The sequence below is a fragment of the Thunnus albacares genome, chromosome 6 (assembly GCF_914725855.1).
Source record: "Thunnus albacares chromosome 6, fThuAlb1.1, whole genome shotgun sequence".
Lineage (NCBI taxonomy): Eukaryota > Metazoa > Chordata > Actinopteri > Scombriformes > Scombridae > Thunnus > Thunnus albacares.
Window position 1 is genome coordinate 3,410,311 of NC_058111.1, and position 22,190 is coordinate 3,432,500.

General features: G+C 40.8%; 2 protein-coding genes and 1 long non-coding RNA gene across 3 annotated transcripts in view; 1 reads left to right on the forward strand and 2 right to left on the reverse strand.

Annotated features, from left to right (window-relative positions):
• The window catches only part of capn5a (calpain 5a), a 37,699-nt gene that overhangs the window by 2,743 nt on the left and 12,766 nt on the right, over positions 1–22,190 (forward strand). The window contains exons 2-3 of the mRNA XM_044355230.1: positions 4,621–4,780; positions 14,049–14,180. Of these exons, the coding sequence (XP_044211165.1) occupies positions 4,625–4,780; positions 14,049–14,180 (288 nt within the window). The 5' untranslated portion in view covers positions 4,621–4,624. The remainder of the gene's footprint in view (positions 1–4,620; positions 4,781–14,048; positions 14,181–22,190) is intronic.
• Positions 10,308–10,656, reverse strand: LOC122984671. Its single transcript, XR_006403948.1, has 2 exons — positions 10,557–10,656; positions 10,308–10,471 (listed from the first exon to the last, which is right to left on the reverse strand). It is a non-coding gene; the product is annotated as an uncharacterized LOC122984671 (long non-coding RNA).
• Positions 18,700–21,190, reverse strand: ompa (olfactory marker protein a). Its single transcript, XM_044355260.1, has 2 exons — positions 20,927–21,190; positions 18,700–19,807 (listed from the first exon to the last, which is right to left on the reverse strand). Exons 1-2 carry the CDS (start codon positions 20,993–20,995, stop codon positions 19,376–19,378), a joined length of 501 nt encoding a protein of 166 aa, XP_044211195.1. The 5' UTR covers positions 20,996–21,190; the 3' UTR covers positions 18,700–19,375.

Consider the following 22,190-nt stretch of genomic DNA (forward strand, 5'->3'; position numbering starts at 1 on the left):
AACAGTGTTTCATTTACAACCACTGAGACTGTTTCTTCCCCTGAGTCTTCACCTCACATAAAGAACATTTAGCTGATTTTAAAGAATATTTAGCTAATTTTAAAGAATATTTAGCTGATTTCGATAACAACTCAACTCTTGCAAGACTTCAGAATGAGACTTCTCCTTGAACAAGCCTTAAAATACTGAAAGTCCCCTTTAAGGCAAAATTAATATTCTGTTCACCATATCATCATCATCATCATCATCATCATAATGGCTGCCAATTTACTGAGAGGTTTTTTTTAGATGATTTTTATTAGCATATTTTGGTGCAGCAGCTTCTACATTTCAGTAGTAAACAGCTGCAGCTCTCTGACAGTGTGACATCACCTACTGTAGGCTGTAATATTCTCTCCTCTAATATCTCTGACGGTCACATGACCACCTCTCATATTAGTCATGGAGTGCTTTGCTTTAGAAAGACCTTTTTTAGCATCTTACTTCTTTATTTGTGTCACAGTGCAGCTGCTGCTCTGATGGATTCATGTTTTCTAACTGTTGCAGCTCCCTTAATACGACGTCTATCACTGATAAATTTATCTGCTGATTTGTGACTGCAGGACTAGAAGCTCCGCAGTGTGAAATTCTTCTTTTGGGAACATTTTTGTGATTGAAACTAGCCCACAAAAAAGGAGCGGAACAGGTCGACTTGTATGGATATAATCAGGGGAGCTGATAATGAAAATGATCTAATCTCAGGAATGAACAGGTGACTTTCATCTGGCTGAAACGAGCGATTTTACGACAAGTATTTCAATATTTTCAGCGTCACAAACAAATACATCCACATGAGGCGGATCATATCGTTTGTCGAGGAGAACTGAAGAAGTCTTCTCTGGTTCGTTGTTTTGGACTTCTGCCTGCTCTGTTCAGTATCCTCTCTGTGTTTATTGCCTTTAAATGACACTGATGTAATTACTGACTTGGCCTGATCTGTCCCGTAATTAGTCTCCATGGTAACCATCCTGGCAGGAATAAGTGTGGACGATGTGTGAAGAGGTAACTTCAGGTTAGTTATTAAGTTCAGCCGGCTTTATTGAGCTGTTAGCTGTTTTTTTTCCTCATATGTGACTCAGATCTGGTTTTTTTCATAACAGTGTGAACAACACAAACCACACGGAATCTGATCTTTTAAATTCTGATTTGGGCCACTATCATATGTGGTCCTCAATCAGATACAGGTCTGATTTTTTGCAATGCAACCTAAGTCCGAACAGTCATATCGGAATTCAAGTTGTCACTCCCGCCAATACAACCCGACTCCTACTAGCTTTCTCAGGGAGACGGGTCGCCTGGACTGAGGGTCTTGTGGAGAGACGCTGTCAGATGTAGTTAAAAGTAGCCCTTTGACGTCCTGAAATATTGGATGAAATCTGAAGCCTTTCACGTCACGATCCCACCAGTCCTGGCTCCGACTCCACATCCACCCCTGTGCAGAAGTAGCAGCCATTGCTCCACAAAAAGCCATAATTAAAAAGTTGTCTTTCTCCTCATCCTCATCATCATCATCTGCTCACAGATTCGCTGGCTTCTACTGCACATTAACTTATATATGAAACTGTAAATGGTGACTGAGCAATAAATCTGAATTGAGCACTAAGGTTTGCAGTGGTGACCTTTTGTCATTTAGACAGGTGAATATTCTGGAAATGTTTCTTATATTCAGACATGACACAACATTAATGGAAAGGTCCAACTTCTTTTTTCAAAACCTGCATTAGGTCACATCCACACAAAATCTGGTATTGAGGGAAAAACAGCAGCTGCAGGAGGAGTTCAGCAGAAAAAACGCAACCTAACGTCACACTGTGGCGGCCAAGAAGAACCTTGTTTTCTTATTGACTTTGTTGTCGGCTCCCTGACTCATTTTAAAAAAGACGAGAGAAACACAGAGAGATAGTGAATGAAGAGAGGGAGCGGCGGTGGTCAAGCAAGCTAGAGCGTGAATGAGGGACGAGAGGGAGCGGCGGTAGCGAAAACAAAGCCGTGAATCAGAGAAATTAATTTTCTGATTGTTTCTCAGCTGTTATGTTCTAAAGCACAAACAATAAACACACCCACACCTCCACACAACCCTGCAGGAAGATGTGTGAATGCAGCTTTATTGGAGGGATTTTAAAACTTAATTTGCAGCTGAAGCAGTTTTAATTACTTAATGAGTGTTGTGAGTGTTGCTCACTTTATCTTCTAGTGACTCCATTAAAAGGCTCATCATCGGTTTCATCATTTATGAGATTGTTGTTGGGACTCCTTGTGCTGTACCTGAAGCCCTTTAGCACTTTGTTGATTATTGCACTACTTTCTTGTTTGTTTATGGTATTTCTTGCTTGTGTATTCCTGCTCAGATACCTGAGAATTTGTACCACGACTCTTTAGAGTCACTGTCCTTTAATGCTTGATTGTCTTAAAAGCCAAAAGACAAAATATAAAGTAAGCATTTTACCGGATGTTCAGTTATTAAAGTTCAAAGTATAAAGGAGGAAGTCAGCTGTGTGATTGTCACTGTGGTTGCACAAGAGTTAAAAAAAAACAACAACTTTATTGGAGAGGGTTTTTTACCTCCTTTGCCCCCCCTCCCACTGCAAATGTTAAAATAACTGTAAGACTGATCAGACATTAGTAACATTTTCTATCTGCTGTTCAGGATCTACAGTATTTTAATGTAAGCTGAATATTTAATGAACATCACAGCACTAAGTAGTAAACAGAACAATAATGCAACCTGCATCTACAGCTCTAAATCAAATTCCATAATAAATGCCGTACAGATATGTGACTTTTCTTTAAGAAGTCGACCTGAAGTTTAATCTGTCGACGATGACGTGTGTGTAGATAAACACAGTTTTTCCAGATCTAATGTTGAAACCAAAAAAGCTTTGATCTCCTTTACAAACTGAATGTAGATGGACAGATGACACTCAGAGTAAAAAAGGAAATATAAAGATATATATCTTAGCTAACAGTCCTTTAAAATATAACGTTTGTACTCAGAAAGGGGATGTGGTGTGTGTGTGTGTGTGTGTGTGTGTGTGTGTGTGTGTGTGTGTGTGTGTGTGTGTGTGTGTGTGGTTGTGCGTGCGTGTGTGTGTGTGTGTGGTTGCGATGGGGATCTGGGAGGTCTGTTGTCATTGTTTCACTTTATTGGTCAGACAGGAAGCTGCTTCACTCATGAGAACAGAAACTTAATGCTGCTGCACACACACACACACACACGCACACACACACACACACGCACGCACACACACGCACACACACACGCACACGCAGGCATGCAACATTCATCATGTGTTTGCTTTGCTGGTGATCCGTAGTCAAACATGACTGTCAAAGTTTCTGTTTGTCATCCTGTCACATGACTGGCTGGACAGTTCATGTGTACATTTGACTATTTTGTGTTTGCATGTTATGAGAGAGTTTTAAAAGTGAAGGATATCCTCGTCATTAATCTTTATCCACATTACAATGTGGCCTTGAAGTAACATTTGCAGTGTTTTAAGCTCTGAAGTCTGATTTTCTCGCTGCTGAACAGCTTCCTGAGAAACACGAGACTCATGTTCCCTCTTTGACTGTTTCTAATTTTACCTCTTTTTCAAAATAGCAAATAGTTTTGGTGTCAGTCCTGCCTTTATTTCCACTTTTTTTTTTACATATCTCTGAACTTACAGTAAGGCCTTTGCATGTTTTTAGCAATGAATAGTCTCATGGCTCAAGGTTCTTATGGTAAATAAAGATAATATAGTGATTTTCCCTGTAAAATCTCTGGTTTGGCCTTCAGTCTTTATAAAAGCTACTACTTTTCATTGGTTTAACAGCTTTTTGCTAATTAGTTGGATCCATGTATCCATTGTTGGTTCATATAAATAGTATTTACTGTATTCTTAAGTTCCTAAGTGTTAATTTTCCACCGTCACAGTCTGAAAAGCTGTCTTATCTTAAAGACAGCAGCTTCTTGCTGTTTGGTCTTTTAAATCTGTCCAGTAGATTTCCCACAAAACTCAGCCTGAAGTTTTGATTTATTGGTGTAAAGTTGTCACACAGAGCGCCATCGCTAATGATGAATAATAAACAACATCGTCTCCAGGATTCCTTGAGTAAGAACATTACTCACATACTTTGTGTGTTGTGTGCTAAAAATACATGATAATGTGTTTTGGATGATATTGGAGCTGCGATGATGAGTCAGTTAATTGTCTGGTTGCCAACTATTAAATTAAATCAACATTTTGAGTCATTTTTCTGAAGAAAATTGCCAAATTCTCTGATTCCAGCTTCTCAAATGTGAATATTTTCTGTTTTTTTTACTCTTCAGTGATAGTAAACTAAATATCTTTTGATTGTAGACAAAATGAGACATTTCAAGACAGACTTTAGACTTTGGGAAAGATTTTGGAAATGATTTTTCACCATTTTCTGACATTTTACAGACCGAACAACTAATCAAGTAATCGAGGAAATAATCAACAGTTGCAGTTAATTGCAGCCTCATATAGTACTGTTATTAAACGGCCTGATGAACCTGTTGGTTTGTGTGTGTGTGTGTGTGTGCGTGTGTGTGTGTGTGTGTGTGTGTGTGTGCAGGGGGATGGTGGTTCCATACGAGGGCCAGTCTTTCTCTGCACTGAGGAGGCAGTGCCAGCAGAATGGACGTCTGTTTGAAGACCCTCTCTTCCCCGCCACCGACCAGTCGCTCTTCTACCAGAGCAACCGCATCGGCCGAATCACCTGGAAAAGGCCAAAGGTGAGAAATGGTTTGTTAAATTAGAAGAACTTCCACATGTTTAGCCAAAGAGATGTAAGAAGTGGTGAGTTTTAATCCAAACTGGAGTAGCAACCTCACTGTTTACCCCACTAGACAAACAACACTGACACACACAGGCCGACGAGGTGAAGAATAGTCCTAAAAAGTTATTGATATTCACATCAGAGATAAAGGCAAAGCTTTTGATGCCCCACAAGTTGTTCAGTGATCAGCTGATAGAGAGGAAACAGAGACGGGAGGCAGTAGGTGGGAGGGGGGATGGTGGTCATGAGACAAATACAAAGGAGAGCATATAAACAGAGCAGACATGGACTGAATAGAGAGAAGAATTTATGGAATTTACCACACTAATATCCCATTCCTACTCACAGACTGTGTGTGTGTGTGTGTGTGTGTGTGTGTGTGTGTGTGTGTACGGACATCTTGTGTATAAATATATGAGCACATATTTTCAGATTCAGACAACTTTATTAATCCTGAAAGGGCAATTCAGTTTGGCAGTGTACCCAGACCATGCATAAGAAAACAAACAGACAGATCTATGCCAGAGACAGTCAGTACACAGGTACTCACAGACAGAATAAATAAGTAAAATCTTAGTCCCAGCAGTAACAAGCCCCAAAATGATTAGTTAAGACAATAAAACTTCACGAGTATGGAAATATTATTAATTCCACGTACTGCGATCAATGTTTAACAGCCTGATGGCAGAAGGAATGAAAGCGGCTGTAAAACGACGGCCTGAGGGTTTTAAAATGAAGTCGGAGGACGGGATGTGGTCGGGTCGGTGCTTTTTTGATCACCTGCTTCTCCCGCAGAGAACGAATACTGATTAACTTAGAACAAACCTTCACAGTATTGTAGAGGCAGAACTTGTCCTTGACCAACACATAAAAGAAAATATTAAAGATACTTTCAATAAAAGACTGATAGAAAATACATTAATACAGACATTAAAAGGATTTAACTTCCTCTGTTGGCCTTGCTTCACAATACTCTCAGTGTTATACTTATATCTCAACATTATCACCATGGATAAAACTTAACTTTGGTTTTCCACAGTTCCTCCTGATATCAACAACACGTTCTTTTGTTTTGGACACATATTTGGAAGGCAGAAGAACCTGTTGAGATGTCTCTCTGGTGGTTACTGAGTGAAGGAAATTGATGAATGAATCTCATTATTTGTGGTTGAATCGTGACTTCAGGGGTCAGAACAGACATGAAAAGTGTTTTCACTGAATGATCTTCGGCTGCAAAAACGATGAAGATGATTATTAAAAAAAAGGACTTTTGTAGTGTGTTACCGTGGTGTCGTTTTGCAGCTTTGGTGGGAAATCCTGTAACATTTAAAACCTGCAGGGCTTCAGTTTGTACTTGACACTGTAAACAGTTGAGTCGTATCTAGAACTTTATCATTAAACTCAGATCACAGCTTGTTTTAAATAATTGAGCCTCTGTTTAGAATCTGGCTTGTGTCAAATTAACAAAACTAACAAATGTTCCCTTCTGTGTAGAAAAGTACTATAATTAGTTTTCCTTGACTGGTTAACTGATACACATGACCTTAGTCTAGAATAAACATGGAGCTTGTTTGATATCAGAGTTGTTCACTTTAACTGCCAAACTTGCATTTCACTGTTTTTAAATCTATCTATAGCTGTGTGTGTGTGTGTTTTGGCTACTGAGAGACTTTGCTTGTGTTCTGCTCACAGCTGTAATCAAACCACCACAGACCAGTCCAGCTGTGGTTCTTTTACCCGTTAAACCAGCAGAGTTTTAAGTCCTGCTGGACAGAGGTGAGCAGCAGCCACAGATATAACTCCATATAATGAAGGTTTGGTGTATTTACAGTGTTAAATAATACACAGGAAGCTGAATTTAGCTTCAGTGTGGACAAAAGATCAACATAAACAAAAACAAGTTTAACTGGGAAGTAACTAACTAAGTTACTCTAACTAACATACATGAGAAAACAAGGTCAACCAAAACTGGCAGCCCGTCCGCATTAACCCCAAAAGAAGAGAACAAAAGCTTAACAGAGTTAAACTACATCAGAATTAGAAAGTGTGTCCAGCTGGGAGATGGAGATGAGAGCGGCGACGCCATCTTGGCTCCTTTATTTTATCTAAGGTGCAGAATCACCATGCAGCATGGTCCCAATACACTTTTACAGTTAAAGAATACATAGAACAAAACATGCAGCAACCAATTTATAATAATAAATAACAACCACATTAATAACATCAGTGTTAAATGGATGTTAAAAGGTGACAGGCCCAGCTAAGTGTTAGGCGAGGCTGTAATGAAGTGAATAAATGTAGATTTAAATAACCGTTCCAGAGATAAAAGGTCACGGCAGGCAAATGCTCTGAAGCCAACGACCAGTAGACCAGCATGGAGAGAGTGAAGAGGGCGTGCTGGTGTAAATGGTGTAATTAGCTCAGATAGGTAAGGTGGTGCAAGTCCATGCAAGGCCTTATAAGTTACAAGAACAACCTTCAAAATGAGCTCTAGCTTGCACTGGTAACCAGTTTAGAGATGCCAGAATGGGTGTTATATGATGATTTACTAGTTTTTGTCAAGCTGCAGACTTCTAGTAGCACAACTAGGAAGACCAGAGAAACACACACCTGACACACACTATACACATCCCTGCTGACGGGATATTACAACCACAGATCATCCACACACCAGTTACCATTAATGGATCAGCTGTTGTACTGGTGGACTGTTTAAATCCCTGGTCTCATAACACAAGCTGCATATTGAAAAAGACACAAGAGAGGCTGTTTTCCCCTCAGATGTTTGTCATGTTTTGACCCCGTTAAGTGGAACGAAGCAGTTTGACCCAAACGCAGGCTGAACAACAACTTCTGTATTTAAGGCTTGTGAAGGCAAAAAAAAAACAAAAGCTGGCGGGTCAAAGCAAAACTGAACAATGTAGAGCAAAGCAGAACAAAGGATCCAACAGAGACCGAACTGAAAACAAGACTAAAATACTAAATGAACTAACGAGGAAATGAGGTGCAGCTGGGGAGATGGGTGGAGAAAGTTAACGTGAGGAGATAAAACAGGAGAGAACGGGAAAGAAGCTGATAGGCTGGAAAAAAAACACACTGGGAACATGGTCAGGTTAAAGGTTAAAAAGGTTAAAAAGGCAACTTAAATAATATCATAACAGAAGTCTTTAATAGATACAACTCCAACTTCACAAGGAGAACAACACTGAGCCAGACTGTGACAGGAACCACGTCTGGATGAGATAACAATAAATGAATAAATAAATAAATAAATGGAAAATATTAAAGTAAAACTTGATTTGTGTGATTTAGAACAATTATCTGTTCTTCTTCCAGGACTCAGCTCAAGCCTGAACTATGTGTTCATAATAATGCTTTTACTATCAATCATTGATGATCTGAGCTGATAAATAATTAACAAGGAACAGGAACTTTAAAGCACTCACATTGATCAGTATTGATTTGTCCAGGCAGTGAGAGAGAGAGAGAGAGGAAACTAGACCATCTCTCAGAGGTATTTAGTGAACCATAAACACATCTTCAGACCAGTGTCACTAATACGGGTGTGCCCGGATACAAATACGTTATTCAGCAAAGTACAAACACAGTTTTATACAAACATTTATTTCATACAAATATTTTAAAAATTATTTGTTGATGTCAAATACCAGTTTGCAGGTCGGTTACATCACTATCTGAGTGTCTCTCCTCTGCTCCGCTGTGACGTCTATCAGCAGGTCTCAGTGAGGGGAGTCACATCCACCTGCTACATGACGCACATTTCCTTATTTGGAAATTACTCCCGGAGAGTTGGGGTTGTTCCCCGGAGATAAAACTGACACAAGCAAAGTGCTTATAAGAGACTCTCCATAACCTGTTGTTCCCCTTCTCCTTTCCCTTCTCCGTTAGGTTGTAAAAAAAAAATAGGCAATAAATGAAAAGTACAAAGCAAGAATCACCTTTGATACACGTTACAGGCTGTGCTGTCTCTGTGTTATGTTAGATTTGTCCTTATTGGGACTTTTTAATTAAAAAATAAACTCTCTGGTGAACAAACGATGGCGTCACTGTTTCTAAATTACTGGAAACATACAGTATCTTTGACCCTATTTACACTTGTCATCTCAAATTCAAATTTAAATAAGCTTTATTGACATGACAGATCAGAAACCTACATTGCCAAACAGTACAGAAAATTATAAACATTGACAGATGATTAATAATTATACAATATAATAAAAGGCATTTTTACAGATGTAATCACACAGAAACATTTACTACAGAGCTTATTTCTCTCAGATTATGACAAGACTTCATATATTTTGCAGCTTTTTACTGACTTTTCACATAGACGGGACAGTTTCTGAGGATCAGGGAGGAGGATAAACTCAGGATATATATGAAGAAAACTTCTCTCAAATCTTTATATTTGTCACAGTATAATAGGAAGTGAGATTCTGTCATTTTAAATGTCTTGCATACGATTTAACACACCTGAGATTACACTCAGCCATAAATATGTCACATCACTGATCTTGATTTTCTCTGCTCGAGTCACAAGGCAAAAAAAACAACCTGAAGCTGTTTGATCAAAGCAAATAAGGAGAACTTGTGCACATATGCAGTTACAACATTGGCTAACAACTATCCATAAACTAAACACACTGGATCAACAAATTATGAGCCAAGCGACATCTTCATGTTCTCTCACTCACACAGATCATTAAACCGATCACACTGATTAGGGATCAGACTGTCACGTCACCATTTACACCTTCTGGATGAACTAATGTGAACCGCAGGAGCTTTATTTGACAGGAGGAGGTGACGAGTGAATAAAGAGGGCTAATTTTAGCATAATTTAAGTGTCAGATCAGCTGCTGTTATCACAGGGAACATTTCCAGACTGCATATGTGCATATATATGAACGTGTGTCTTGGAGAGACGGATTCATTTACACATTGGTAACATCCGACTAGAACGCTTCTCTATCTATCAGATTTCAATCTGTCTCTAATGTGTCTCCACTGAGGCACAAGCCAGAGAGTGTGTTGCATGTTAAACACTGAGTGGTTGAGGCAGGACTGTTGGGGTTATGACTGAGGAAGACTGATTCAAGTCTGTCGTAAACAATAATGATTTGTGTCTGTAATTATTCCTCCTGTCCAAACTGTCTGTAAAAAAAGGGATGACAAATCCACAGAGTGTCTTCAAAAGTCTTTTTAGTGCAAAAATCCATTCTTTGTATTTGCTTGGTGATGTAAGGTGGAAGGAATGTAACACACTTGATTTGTCAAACTCACTGCAAGAGCATAATGTGAGCTGACAGCGGATTTAGTCCCCCATCACTTACACTGAAGTCACTTTTAGAAAGGATCTCTCTGCAGCAATATGAACAGAAGGAATTATTACAGTGACTCTTTTGATTTACAGTATGTATGGGCATGTGAGCGAGACCCAGATGCAGGTTAACTGGAATTAAGTAAAAGAGATTTATTGCAGTGCAGGGGGGAAGTTTGGGCTGGTAAAGCCAGGAGTCTGGGGCAGAGGAAACAGGTCCAGAGTGAGATCCAGGGAGACTGAGGTGGTGCAGACCAGACGAGGTGAGCAGGAAACAACAAGGGGCTGGAGGCAAAGCAGGCGAGACTGCGACGGATAGCAGATAAGAGTCAGGAAATAGACAGGATCCAAAATTATAATTTGCCAAGAATCAAAATATAGCAGCACTAACTGGTAGCAGAGACTTCGATCTGGTAGAGTGGAAGTGACAGGATTTATATATTATTATTGAGACGAGGTGCAGCTTGTGTGGTTCTGCTCTGACTCCAGCACACCTGCAGACAATCACACGCACACAGGCAGAGAGGCCCCTCTTCTCATCTCTCAGTTTGTACATCCTCGATTCCTTTCCTCGCCTCCTCTCCTCGCGTCTTAGTCCCTCCCACCTGAGATGCGAGACGGTGCGAGCAATTTATCAAACAACTGTTGAACAAACAGAACATGAACTTAAATACGACATATTGAGGCTGGTGCTGAATAAACGTAGCAGGCCGTCTTCTTCTTCTTCTCCTCCTCCTCCTTCTTCTCCTTCTTCTTCTTCTCCTTCTTCTTCTTCTCCTCCTCCCCCTCCTCTTCCTCCTCCTCCTTCTTCTTCTTCTTCTTCATTCACACCAGTGTCCGTTCTATAACCCCGTTGTCTGAGCTGGTGCAAATCCGTCCCTCAATGTTACATCCAGCTCCTCTGCAGAACCATCTTAATCCTGTCTGACTTCCTGTGTGTTTCAGCAGCACAGTTGATAACTACGGCAGTGGAAGCCAAAAATCCTTTCTTATCCATGTTGATATTTTGTTCGGCTCCACTCCTTTCCTGCTCCGGTTCCCTCTGTACTGCAGACCTTTCATCTTTTCTTCCCACTCTCTAAACAGCTTCGGCTTCATTTCTGGTTGATTTTATTCACATTAACCTCTTTAATCCTTTTTTGGACACTGTAATGACCCGGCATGATGATTCCCTTTGCAGTGCAGGCACTTTTCTTTACAATCCTCCATATTGAAGTCGTCCTCCCCACATCTTCATACTCCAAAAAAACACCTGAGAGGAGCTTCAAATACTCCTTTAACCACATCAGACGACTCAGCATCTACTGACAGTGGTGCTCCACTATGACTCCCTTCTTCATTGCTTCTGTTAAAAGTCAGAAACATTCCACACAGTTATGATCTTTATATTCAGGCCTTTCAATCCCTGACGCTTAGATACACAATCGATCATGACCATCCCACGTCCAGCTGTCCTGACCAACTTAACGTCTCCGACTTTCCCTTCAACAAACTTTCAAAACCTCATGTGGATTCTGTTCTTGTCACATCTTCTTCTTCAGTCACACCAGTGTTGTACACACACCAGTAAATGGTTGTTGACCTTGGTGGGAAGTGATTAGAATTCAGGCCGAATGTCACAATGATTTTCTGCAGAAAGATAAAGAGTCATGATGGGAGGTGGTTGGCGTGTGATGGCCTGTTATTATTATTATTATGTTGACGTGCAGATAATGATGGTCACAGTCATTGTGTAACACAGTTAATAGTTAAAGGGTAATTAGTGGTGACAGAGAGACGCGGTGGTGGCTGGTGATGACTTACCTGGTGGAGCTTCAGGGCGTCTTTCACACCTACATTAATTATGATTTCAGTGTTGTGGATGAGTCGACATTTTGTCCGTTTAAGGAAGAAAATAGAAGCATAAAGACAGAGTGCGATTTAGATCCACCCAGATTGTTTCTGTGTCTCGCCCTCTTTGTGTGTGTGTGTGTGTGTGTGTGTGTGTGCGTGCTTCTTTTTTGTGGTTGAACAGAGTATAGAGTACATTCATGTCCTGTATGTGTGGGCTTATATATAGTATATGTACTTAAATCAGTGGCTTCTAATTTTGAGAAAGCACACAGCGCCAGACTCTCTCTGGTTTCTGTATTTATAGAGGAGTCATGTGACTTTACTAAAGCGATTACAAGACAAAACTGAAACCATGTTTTTGAACATTTATTTTTAAATAATCCATCAATGTATAAGTTAGTTTGGATCCGTTTCAACCATTTCAATCATTATATCCAAGTCTCTGTAGCATCTACTTAAAGGAACCGGTTGACATCTTGGGAAATATACTAACAGAGTGATACCTACGGAGGCCCTGAAGACCCAAAAGGTGGTATTTTTTTATCTTGTGTGCACAAAAACATAGCAAATTAGCTATTCAAATAAAGCAATGAACGCCGCCATGTTTCTTACATACTCGAGAAATCAACAAACTATTAAAAGCTATAAATGCAACTTACCCCTGTGGTCTTCAAAGCATATATAATGCCTCTCATGCCTTTACTGTACAGATGTTACTCTGTTCCCTCAAGATTATTATCTTGTACACACAACGATAATATATTGTGTGCACAAAATAAAAAAAATACCACCTTTAGGGACTTTAGGGTTAGCACTGTAGCCTCACAGTAAGAAGGTCCTGGATTACAAATTTCAAGCCGTCCCGGGTCCTTTCTGTGGAACCATGGGGGGATAACGAAGTAGCTTTGCTCATCGAGACGTGCCCCCACCCTGAGTCTCTATCCCCGGGTTCCTAAACGCTCCAGCCTCGACTCAACTCCAACCAGTCACCATTCACCCAGTCCGACCCTCTTTCATCCCTCCCCTCAATCCCTACCATCCTTCTATACATGATATTGACCAACATCCAGCTTCCACCAACCCCCCCCATGATCCTAACATCCTATCGCTATCGACCCTCATCCCATTCTTCCCGAATCTTCTTGCCAATCCAGATAAACCATTTTAAAACCATACACAAATGACGTGGTCTTAGTTAGCTTAGCACAAACACTGGAAACAGCTAGCCTGCGTCTGTCCTAAAGTAACACCTCCCAGCACCTCTAGAACTCATTAACATGTTATATCTGGTTTGATAAATCCTTTTCAAAGTAGATATAGTTGAAGTGACCTTTATGTAAGCCATGTATACGTCTCATGTCTCTGGGTGTGTGTGTGCCACTGGTTTATCCCGTCTCTATCATCTGGCTGCCGTCTCTTTAGTCTGCCGCTCGTAGCCTCTGTGGTTTGTTTTGCTTTGAACATTTAGAAGCAATTTCTACTTGATCAGAGGGTTTTTCTACCCTGTATTTACTTTATGATGAATGACTGACGCCCTGCTTCACATTCTTCCACAACTGGCAACCGCCCAGTATGACCACAGCCCTCCCCCCTGACCCCCACCCCCCGCAGCAGCTGCAGGTGGCACCACAGTAGAAGTACAATATACAGTAGCAACAAGTGGGTTGAAATATGATATATTGTCTTTTCTATCTGTCTCTAAGAGGGAAATTAACTGTAAAACTCATCAAGGAAACTTTGAAATGATCACATGTTCAAAAAGAATTCATAGTTCTGTCATTTTATTGGTTATTTGTTTTTCTTTGTCTTTCGGCCATATTTCCAGGTGCAGCTGGAGTGTTTTCAGTTTGTTGTAATTTGGCCTGAAAGAATTATTTTAATCTAAGTTGATAAACCATTTAATGGACACTCCGATTACCGATCTTCAGTAGATTTAAAGGACTGTCCCTCTTGTTTTTATGTCGTTCATCTAATAAGAGCTGCTGGCAACCGCTTTTATGTGAAAGAAGAAGAAAAGATTAACTGATTTCAATCACCTTTATCCTTCTAGGAGTTATGCAGCGACCCCCATCTGTTCGTGGACGGCATCAGCGCCCATGACCTGCACCAAGGCCAGCTGGGAAACTGCTGGTTTGTCGCCGCCTGCTCCAGTCTGGCGTCCAGAGAAGCACTATGGCAGAAGGTGAGACAAAGACGCAACATTTATTTAAAGTAACAACGTCGTAGATCTCTGTTTCGTTCTCTCTGGCGCCACCGATGGTGATAAGTGGTAATTGCAGGTGTGTTTTTGGACCTAACTTCCTAAAGAACCAAACAGTGTCGCCTGTGTGACCTCAGAGCGAGTCTGTTGCATTAGCTCCGCCTACCCTCTCCGGCTGGCCAACCACTGGCCACCGATCACCGCGCTGGGTGACGGGAAACGCGTCACTAATTGTGCCGATTGTGTTTTTTTACCGGGAACGTCGCCACCATAGACTGTACATAAAGATGGACGTCATGACAGCTCCCCAAAAGTGAAGCCAAAACATCTGGATCGCCCTCTGGTGGCTGGCTGCAGTATAGGTCATAAGTCCCGCCCCCTCCATGTTAGTGGATGGGACATGAGCCAAACTAGATCCCAAAGATGGTTTCTGTCATTTCAGGTCATTCTTATCATGCTGATATTTGTCCAGGTGCTCATTTTTTTTATAAGTTTGTTTTTAATTAGTTATTTAACAATATAAGAAAAGGGTTGTCATGGCTGTCAATAATGACAGCCATGACAACCACTCTCAAACCTCCGTCCTGGCTCTAAATGAGGTCACAAAAGCAAGATGGCCACTCCCCGAAAGGAGATATTTTGGCTTCCATAGCAGTAGGAAGTGGAGACGCATCGTCCATATTTATATACAGTCTATGGTCGCCACTGACACCCAGTTTGTAATAGCTACTGCAAATGCGAAGACTTTCATCATAAAAAGGAAATACTCAGAGTTAAACAGATGAAAAGAGGACGACACTCAGTGAAAACAGTTGCTCACGGTTGAGGTGAAGCGGTTTGATCAATTGTAGATTTGAATTGTCCGGGGTTAGCGAGAGTGTCGATCTTGAGGATGTGTTGAAGATAATTCTGTGTGTTTGGTGTATTTTCCATGTTCAGAATAAACCTGCAGGACTTGAAACATAAGACAGTTAAGGGTCAAATCATGGCAATGCATGAAAAACAGCAGCCCTCCCTTTCTTCTGAGGGGGGGCAGTGTGTGTGTGGGGACAGCATAGTCCTACAGCAAAAAACTACAGCAGTCACCCTGCAAAAAAGAACGAAGCTCAACTTTTGCCAGACCAGAACCAGGCCAATCACATGCACCAGTACATTCCTGGTCGATAACTTTGTAACATGAACTCCATATTTGACTGTTTTCCTTCAAATCCTGTCTGTCAGTATTACAAACTGCTCTGTGCTGTTCTGGATTCCGATAAATCCTTAAACACATTAATCTCTAACTCCAACTTGACTTCCTGGATCGTATTTCATTGTCTCACTGGTGCCTCAAACAACACCACACCCCCCCCACCAGCGCTGCCCCTCTGCGTCCAAGTGCCGGACTGCCGGATCTGGTCTGAATGGAGTCTTAGTAGAGCGAGTTTGTCCAGCAGAGATGTTTTATAGAGTTTTAAATGTCCAAGAAGGGATTTATAGATGAAAAGATAAAAGTGTTTATCATGCTTCTCCAAAGAAATCTCCAAAAATGAATCTGATGGCATTAAGTAGCACATATGTCAAGGAGGCGTCAACATGTGTTTAGAACCAGGGATTGAACAACCAGACGCACGATTAGAGGAGAACTGGCTGAGTCACAGCTGGTAGAGCGAGTTGTGTGTGTGTGTGTGTGTGTGTGTTGATGGGTGTGGTATATGTGCATGTTAGGGTTTGACTTGGTGTGTATTTACTTAAGATTTGTGTGTACTGTTGTGTAACCCAAGTGATTACACACCTTGTTTTAAAGTCTCTGTTGATGTCATATTGAAATACACTTTATCAACCACACAGTAGTGTTGTGTGTGTGTGTGTGTGTGTGTGTGTGTGTGTGTGTGTTGTAACAGCACCCATTAAAACATTTAAATTCTTAATAATGATGCATGTAACGGCAAATCATTTATATAAATCACTTTTCACCAATCAATCACTGGCCCGGTGATTAGTGGACGACCAGCTTTTACATCCTGAGCTCATAAATCATTAAAACATCAGAATGATTCACAGTTTAAATGGTTCGTTATCACAGATTGACATGTGAATATCAATACTGGACTCTTATCACAGCTGCTTAATAAAGAAACATTTCATCACAAACTAAAATGAGTTTGCACGGATCCACCTTGTGAAAGGAAGTTGATCTGGATGCTGCAGCAACCAGGAAGTAACATCTTTCATCCATAAGGTGGCACCAGTGACCTTTATTAACAACAGTGTGATTCAGAGATGGATGCAGCTCCATGTTTGCTCCATAATAACATAATATAATTAACTTTATTCATCTCTAAAGAAGACAAAGAGACTCTTATTCTCTCAGTTTAAGATCAGGCTACAGTGCATCATCCTGAGACATGATATGAACGTGTTATTGGAGTCATGGTTGTTTTTTTTCCATTGTTGCTTCTGTCGGTTGCCTCTCTCTCTCTCTCTCTCTCCTCCCGCCTGGACTCGGAGGGACTCTGCAGCTCTCAGTTTTCCATCAGCTGAAGGGAAACTAAAGGCTGTTGGAGGTGTCGTTGCCTCAGCGGGCCGGTCTGTTGTCGTGACGCCCGTCAGTGGTCCAAAAAACAAACACTGCTTCTAAAACACTTATTAATCTTCTAGTTTAATTATAACAATATTCTGTTATTCCACAGTACAGTACAGTATGTAGAGATATCTCCTAAAGATATAATCCTGCAACGTTTATATTATAAACTGCTATAATCGGCTTGTTTTTCATTGTTTTTCCTGAATATTCCCACATCCTAAAGGAAATTTGACAAAAAACAAACACAGAAATGGATTTTTTTTTTAATTAAATGTAAAGAGAACCTATAGTTATGCTGGTTCTGTCTTGTTTCTGTCCTTACTGGAGCAGTTCTGGCTCTCTGACTTTTACCATTTGGCTCCAGTGAGGTGGAAAAGTTTGGTGGAATTTTCCCTTCTGTTTCCCTTCAGTCCTGTTCAACTGGGAAACACAGGGAGACAAAACAAAGAGAGAGAGAATCAATGCTAATGCCAGCGACGGGATCGGCTTAGGATCTGACTCTAGTTGATGTTCTGTGTTTTTTACAAACACCAGGCTGGTTTGTTATTCACAGATTAAACAGTGAAATTGGTCAACGTGAGACCAGAACTCAATCAGATCTGTCTGGATGTTTTTACTGTGCTTCTACTGGAGGAGCCCAAAAAGGTCTCTAGCACCTTCATATCTCTCAGATTGGTCAGGTTTCCAGCTCTATATTTATATTCTGGGGCTCTACTGGAATATCTTTGCTTGATTTCCAGTTTAAAACTCCTTATTTATCTTCTACTGGTCCTTTATGCAGCCCCTCAGTTCAGCCTCTGTCTGAAACAGGCCGTTTTAGCTCCTGTCTCTTTAAGGCCCCGCCTCCTGATGAGCCCACTCTGCTCTGATTGGTCAGCTCTCAGGAAGCTTCCTCCGTCTCCAGAGGCTACGTAAACAAACTATAGTAGCAGGATTTCACTTTTTTTTCTCCTTCTTTGCTCCAAATGTCAACTTCTCAAATCAATCCGTACATGTTGGAGCCGTTTGCGTAATCAATCTGATCAATCTGATCAATCTGACGTCATCAGAGGAAGTAGAGTTGACGTTGCAGGTTGAAGCCCTGACTTTTGACTTGCAGGCAGCATTTCAAGTTTTGCACCTTTAACCATGTTGAACATAGACATCCAGCATCATAACAATAAAAAAATAACAGAAAATCATAAAATACATGATATGATCCCTTTAAAGGCGACAAGAATCATGTTTATTTTTTTACTGAAGCTCTGAATTCCTCTTACTAACAATGTATTCAGCCTCTCTTCCACATTCTCCCCCGCTGCACCTGTTCATCACCGATCTGTTGGTCACGTCCATGTTGCTCATGTTAAGGAAACGGCAGTCCTCTCATTCATTTGAATGGGGTTAGTTGTGTTTAGGCTGTGGGGGGGTTTTGACTGCCGCATCAGCCTGCGGTGAGAAAGTTTTGGAGAAACACAACCCGACGTTACAAGGACGAGGGGAGGACATTTCTCTTCATTTGATAATGTTAAAAGTAAAGTTAGACTTTGCTGTCGGCTTCCTGACTCATTCTTAAAAAAGATGAGAGAGAAAAAGAGAGAGAGAGAGGCTGTGGTCGAGCGAGCTAGAGAGTGAGCGGAGAGAGGGAGCGCTGGTAGTGAGAAAACCGATGAATCGGATCAATAAAACGTTATTTTCTGATTGTTTCACAGCTGTTCTAGAGCACAAACTCACTGACACGCATCTCTGCTAAACGCCTGATTTGGTTTGAAGCCCTTTGAGGCAAATCTGTGTTTTTAGCCTTTATTAATAAACCTGATTTGACTTGACGTGACTCCTCTCCTCTTGTTTCCTCCTTTCCTCATCCTCCTCTGTCCAGTAACACCAGTAATAACCAGTAAGCACCAATGAGAACACACACACACACACACTGAAAGAAACTGGCAGTCGTCCAAACACAGCTTTCAGTCGATGTTTAATAGACGTCACACAATCGATCTGTTTTGTGTCGAGCTGACAGTCATGCAGTGTGAATATTTGATATTCCATTCACCGCTACTTGTTCTGCAACTAACTGTAGCACATATGAGTGAATGAAAGAAGAATTCAGAAACACACAATAATACCACAACAAGAAAAATAACAAGTCATTCAATACACACATATCCATAATGACAATATTCAGCTGATCAATACAGACGTGTTTTATTTACCAGAGGAAGATTTTCACTGTTAGTTTCGTAACTTTTGAGTCTATATGAGTTATAAAAATTCAGGTATTGATTTCAATGTTTTGACATCCAGAGAAAACATTTATGAATCGTCATGTTTCTGTTCGCACATTGATGATTTATGTTTTAGATAAAATTGATCTTTTAACGTGCAAGAGGATTAATTCCATATTAAGTTTATATAAAGTGCTTTCCTGCTTTTTGTCAAAAAATACTTTATTTAAAAGCTTTAAAGCTTAAAATCTTTGTTTGGCTTTTTGGATTGAAATGTTAGAATGAATTGTTGTAAATTAAAGAGGCGGAGCTACAATCTGTTCAATTACAGATTAATCAATAAGTGAGAATATTTAAGCTGATGCGTGTCTGACTGTCTGAAGAGGAGATGCTGAGTGTTTATTGATTCATTTCTCTGGTGTGAACTCGACTGAGCAGCTGAGATTCGCCGCCTCCGCTCCGTCCTTGAAGGCAAACAGGAAGTACATGACCTTCCTGACCTTCGCCAGCTCGGCGATCCTCTCGCCGAACTCCTGCATGTCCGCCTCCAGACATTTGAGCGGCGAATCCACGGGGTCGACGGCGTTACGCCAAAACGTTCCGATGGGCTCCAGCAGCTGACGGGTCATCAGGTTGGTGAGGTCGGGGGTCCAGTGCTGGGAGATACCGGTGATGGTGACGCGACCGTGACCCGTGAGGGAGAAGTACCAGCGGGTGAAGTTCAGCTCCTGGATGTGGAAGTCCAGCCGATACACGGCCTCATGGGGAAGAAGCAGACGCTCGCCGTCCTGACGCTTCTGTCCCGACCGCTGCAGAGACGACACACGAAGACGCATCATCTGCAGACGAAGTAAAAGAACACAGAGGAAGAGATAAAGGAAGCGGAAATGAAGACGAGTCGGAGAAGGAGGAGTTATGTGGAAAGCAGGACCAAGAACAGGAGGCCTTGAACCTGTTTCTGATCAGCTGTGAAGACATTTATACTGGAAATACAGTTTTGTTCTGCTACAAAACAGTTTAAACCATTTCTGCTCTGTTATCTACAGCCGTCAACTGGTGTAGAGTAATACTGGAGCCATGTTTTTATATGTGGGTCCCTGTTTTGTTTGTGTGGTAACGTTATGCACCAAGAAACTACAAAAGCAGAGAAGAAGAAGAAGCCTGTAAGCAAGTAAACATGGATGCAAACACTACAAGATCACACACTCATACATCATTATTTGATTTAATTCATTTGAAACATCAGATCCAACATATTTTTATATTATTTATAATATTTTGTTTATTTTTTTTGTCAGAAAATTGAGAAAACATCTGAAATATTTGCAAATCCTGTTTCGTCCAACCAACACAAAACCACAAAAATATTCAGTTATCTACAATATAAAACAAGAGAAAGGCCTTAACATTTTGAAAAATGACTTAAACGACTAAATCAACTAACGGCTGCAGCTCTGAACCCTCTCCTCTACATTTGATCAGTCACATGATCTCAGGAACTGCTGACCTCCATGTTAGCCGCCGCCGGGCGGTCGGTTACATCACTGTCAGAAAGGATGAAAATCATGTTTGAGGCAAAGCGTCAGACTAACAGTCAGTATTTTAACTCTTCTGATGAGTCACACTGGAGACGTTAAAGCACCAAACTATAGAAACTTTAAGAGCAGAAGATTATTTCATCCGTTAAACTGGGAGAAAGCATCCATGTCCATAAAGTAAAGAGTTTTATTACAAACTTTCTCAGGACATAAAGGATTTCTTAAAGATATTCATGATTAATGTTTCATCCAACACGTTAAAACTGCAGAAAACCTCAGAAAAATGATAATATTTATTAATGTGCATGAAACCTGCAACGTGCAAAAAGAAAACAAATCTAATTAAGTTTTAATATGTGGTTGCAAGAGGTAAAATGCAACCACACACAGACAGACTTTGTAGTCGGTGTCGTGGCTCACCTCCGTCAGCGCAGTGTCTTCTTTAAACTCCAGCACCACGGCGTTGGAGGGAGATTCGGCCTGGTCCATGTCCGACTTCGGAGCTTAATAATCCCGGGGTTAAGGAGAGGGCAGGAGGGCCTGCCTGTGTGGACGGATGCTGTGATAGATGGAGCTCTGGAAGAGTTTCTGATTTTACCACCTCTCTCTCTCTCTCTCTCTCTCTCTCTCTCTCTCTCTCTCTCTCTCTCTCTCTCTTCTCTCATAGGCTCGTATACCTTCTCTCTCTCTGCCTCCACCTCCCCTTTTCCAACTATTTCCATCCCAGTGCAGCAGTTTCTCACTTTTGTCCCCCCCTCCTCCTCCGTTCCCCCTCTGCCCACAGGCTAGTTTTGTTAGGACACATTGACACATAAAATGAGAGAGACAAGATGAGATCAATGTGAAAACAGCATCAGTCAGAATAATTAGTTGTTCCTCTCTTGTGTTGCTAAAAGCTTATTTTAATCCTTTCAAAGCCTGATAAGTGACATTTCTGCACCAAACATATTTCTTAACGTGTTTATAACATGCAATCGAGCATTTTACGCCATCATGAAGGAATTCTGAGCATCACTGAAACCAGCAAACAGCATTTGTTTGCATGATTTAATATTATATTATTTATTATTATGATATTATATTATTTGCATTATTGCAGAACAAAAACCCGTCACATCTCTGCACAAATAGAATAATTTAACTTGTAATATTATAGAACAGGTTAGAAATGTCTGTATATCAAATGAAACTACTCTTAAGCTTCTTTTTTTTTTTTTTTTTAAGGTGTCAAGGAGGTGGGTGATGTGTGAGGGTGCTAGGCAACAGGAGGCGCCGATGACGTACAAGAGGGAACTCTGGGAGTTTCCCGAGGGCTTCTGGGAGCTCGACTGGTCTTGGCTCAATGGATCAGTTATTTATTTATATCAGTCATATCACTGAGGATTGTTAATTTGTGTGTGTGTGTGTGTGTGTGTGTGTTAATGTGTCGTCAGTAGGGAGGATACGGGGTAGAAATCGTTCCCTTGTTAAAAACCTCGTAAATCCTCCGTCGCTCTTGTTAATTATAGACGCTGAAGGTTAGTTAAGGGGAAACGTGTGGAAAACCTTTTAGAACTAACAAATTGTCAGATGTGATTGTTACTTTTGGTGAATTTAAGTCAGTTTTAAATAATAATATCTTTATTTATATATAAAGTTTACAAAGTGCTTTGACAGACAAAGCAAAAGCAAAGAACAATAACAG

Bases quoted from the DNA above. Each gene is read 5' to 3' on its own strand.
- ompa (XM_044355260.1), bottom strand. From the start codon at position 20,995: ATGGACCAGGCCGAATCTCCCTCCAACGCCGTGGTGCTGGAGTTTAAA. The intron at 19,808-20,926 runs GTGAGCCACGAC...CTTCGTCTGCAG, and splicing joins AAGACACTGCGCTGACGGAG to ATGATGCGTCTTCGTGTGTC.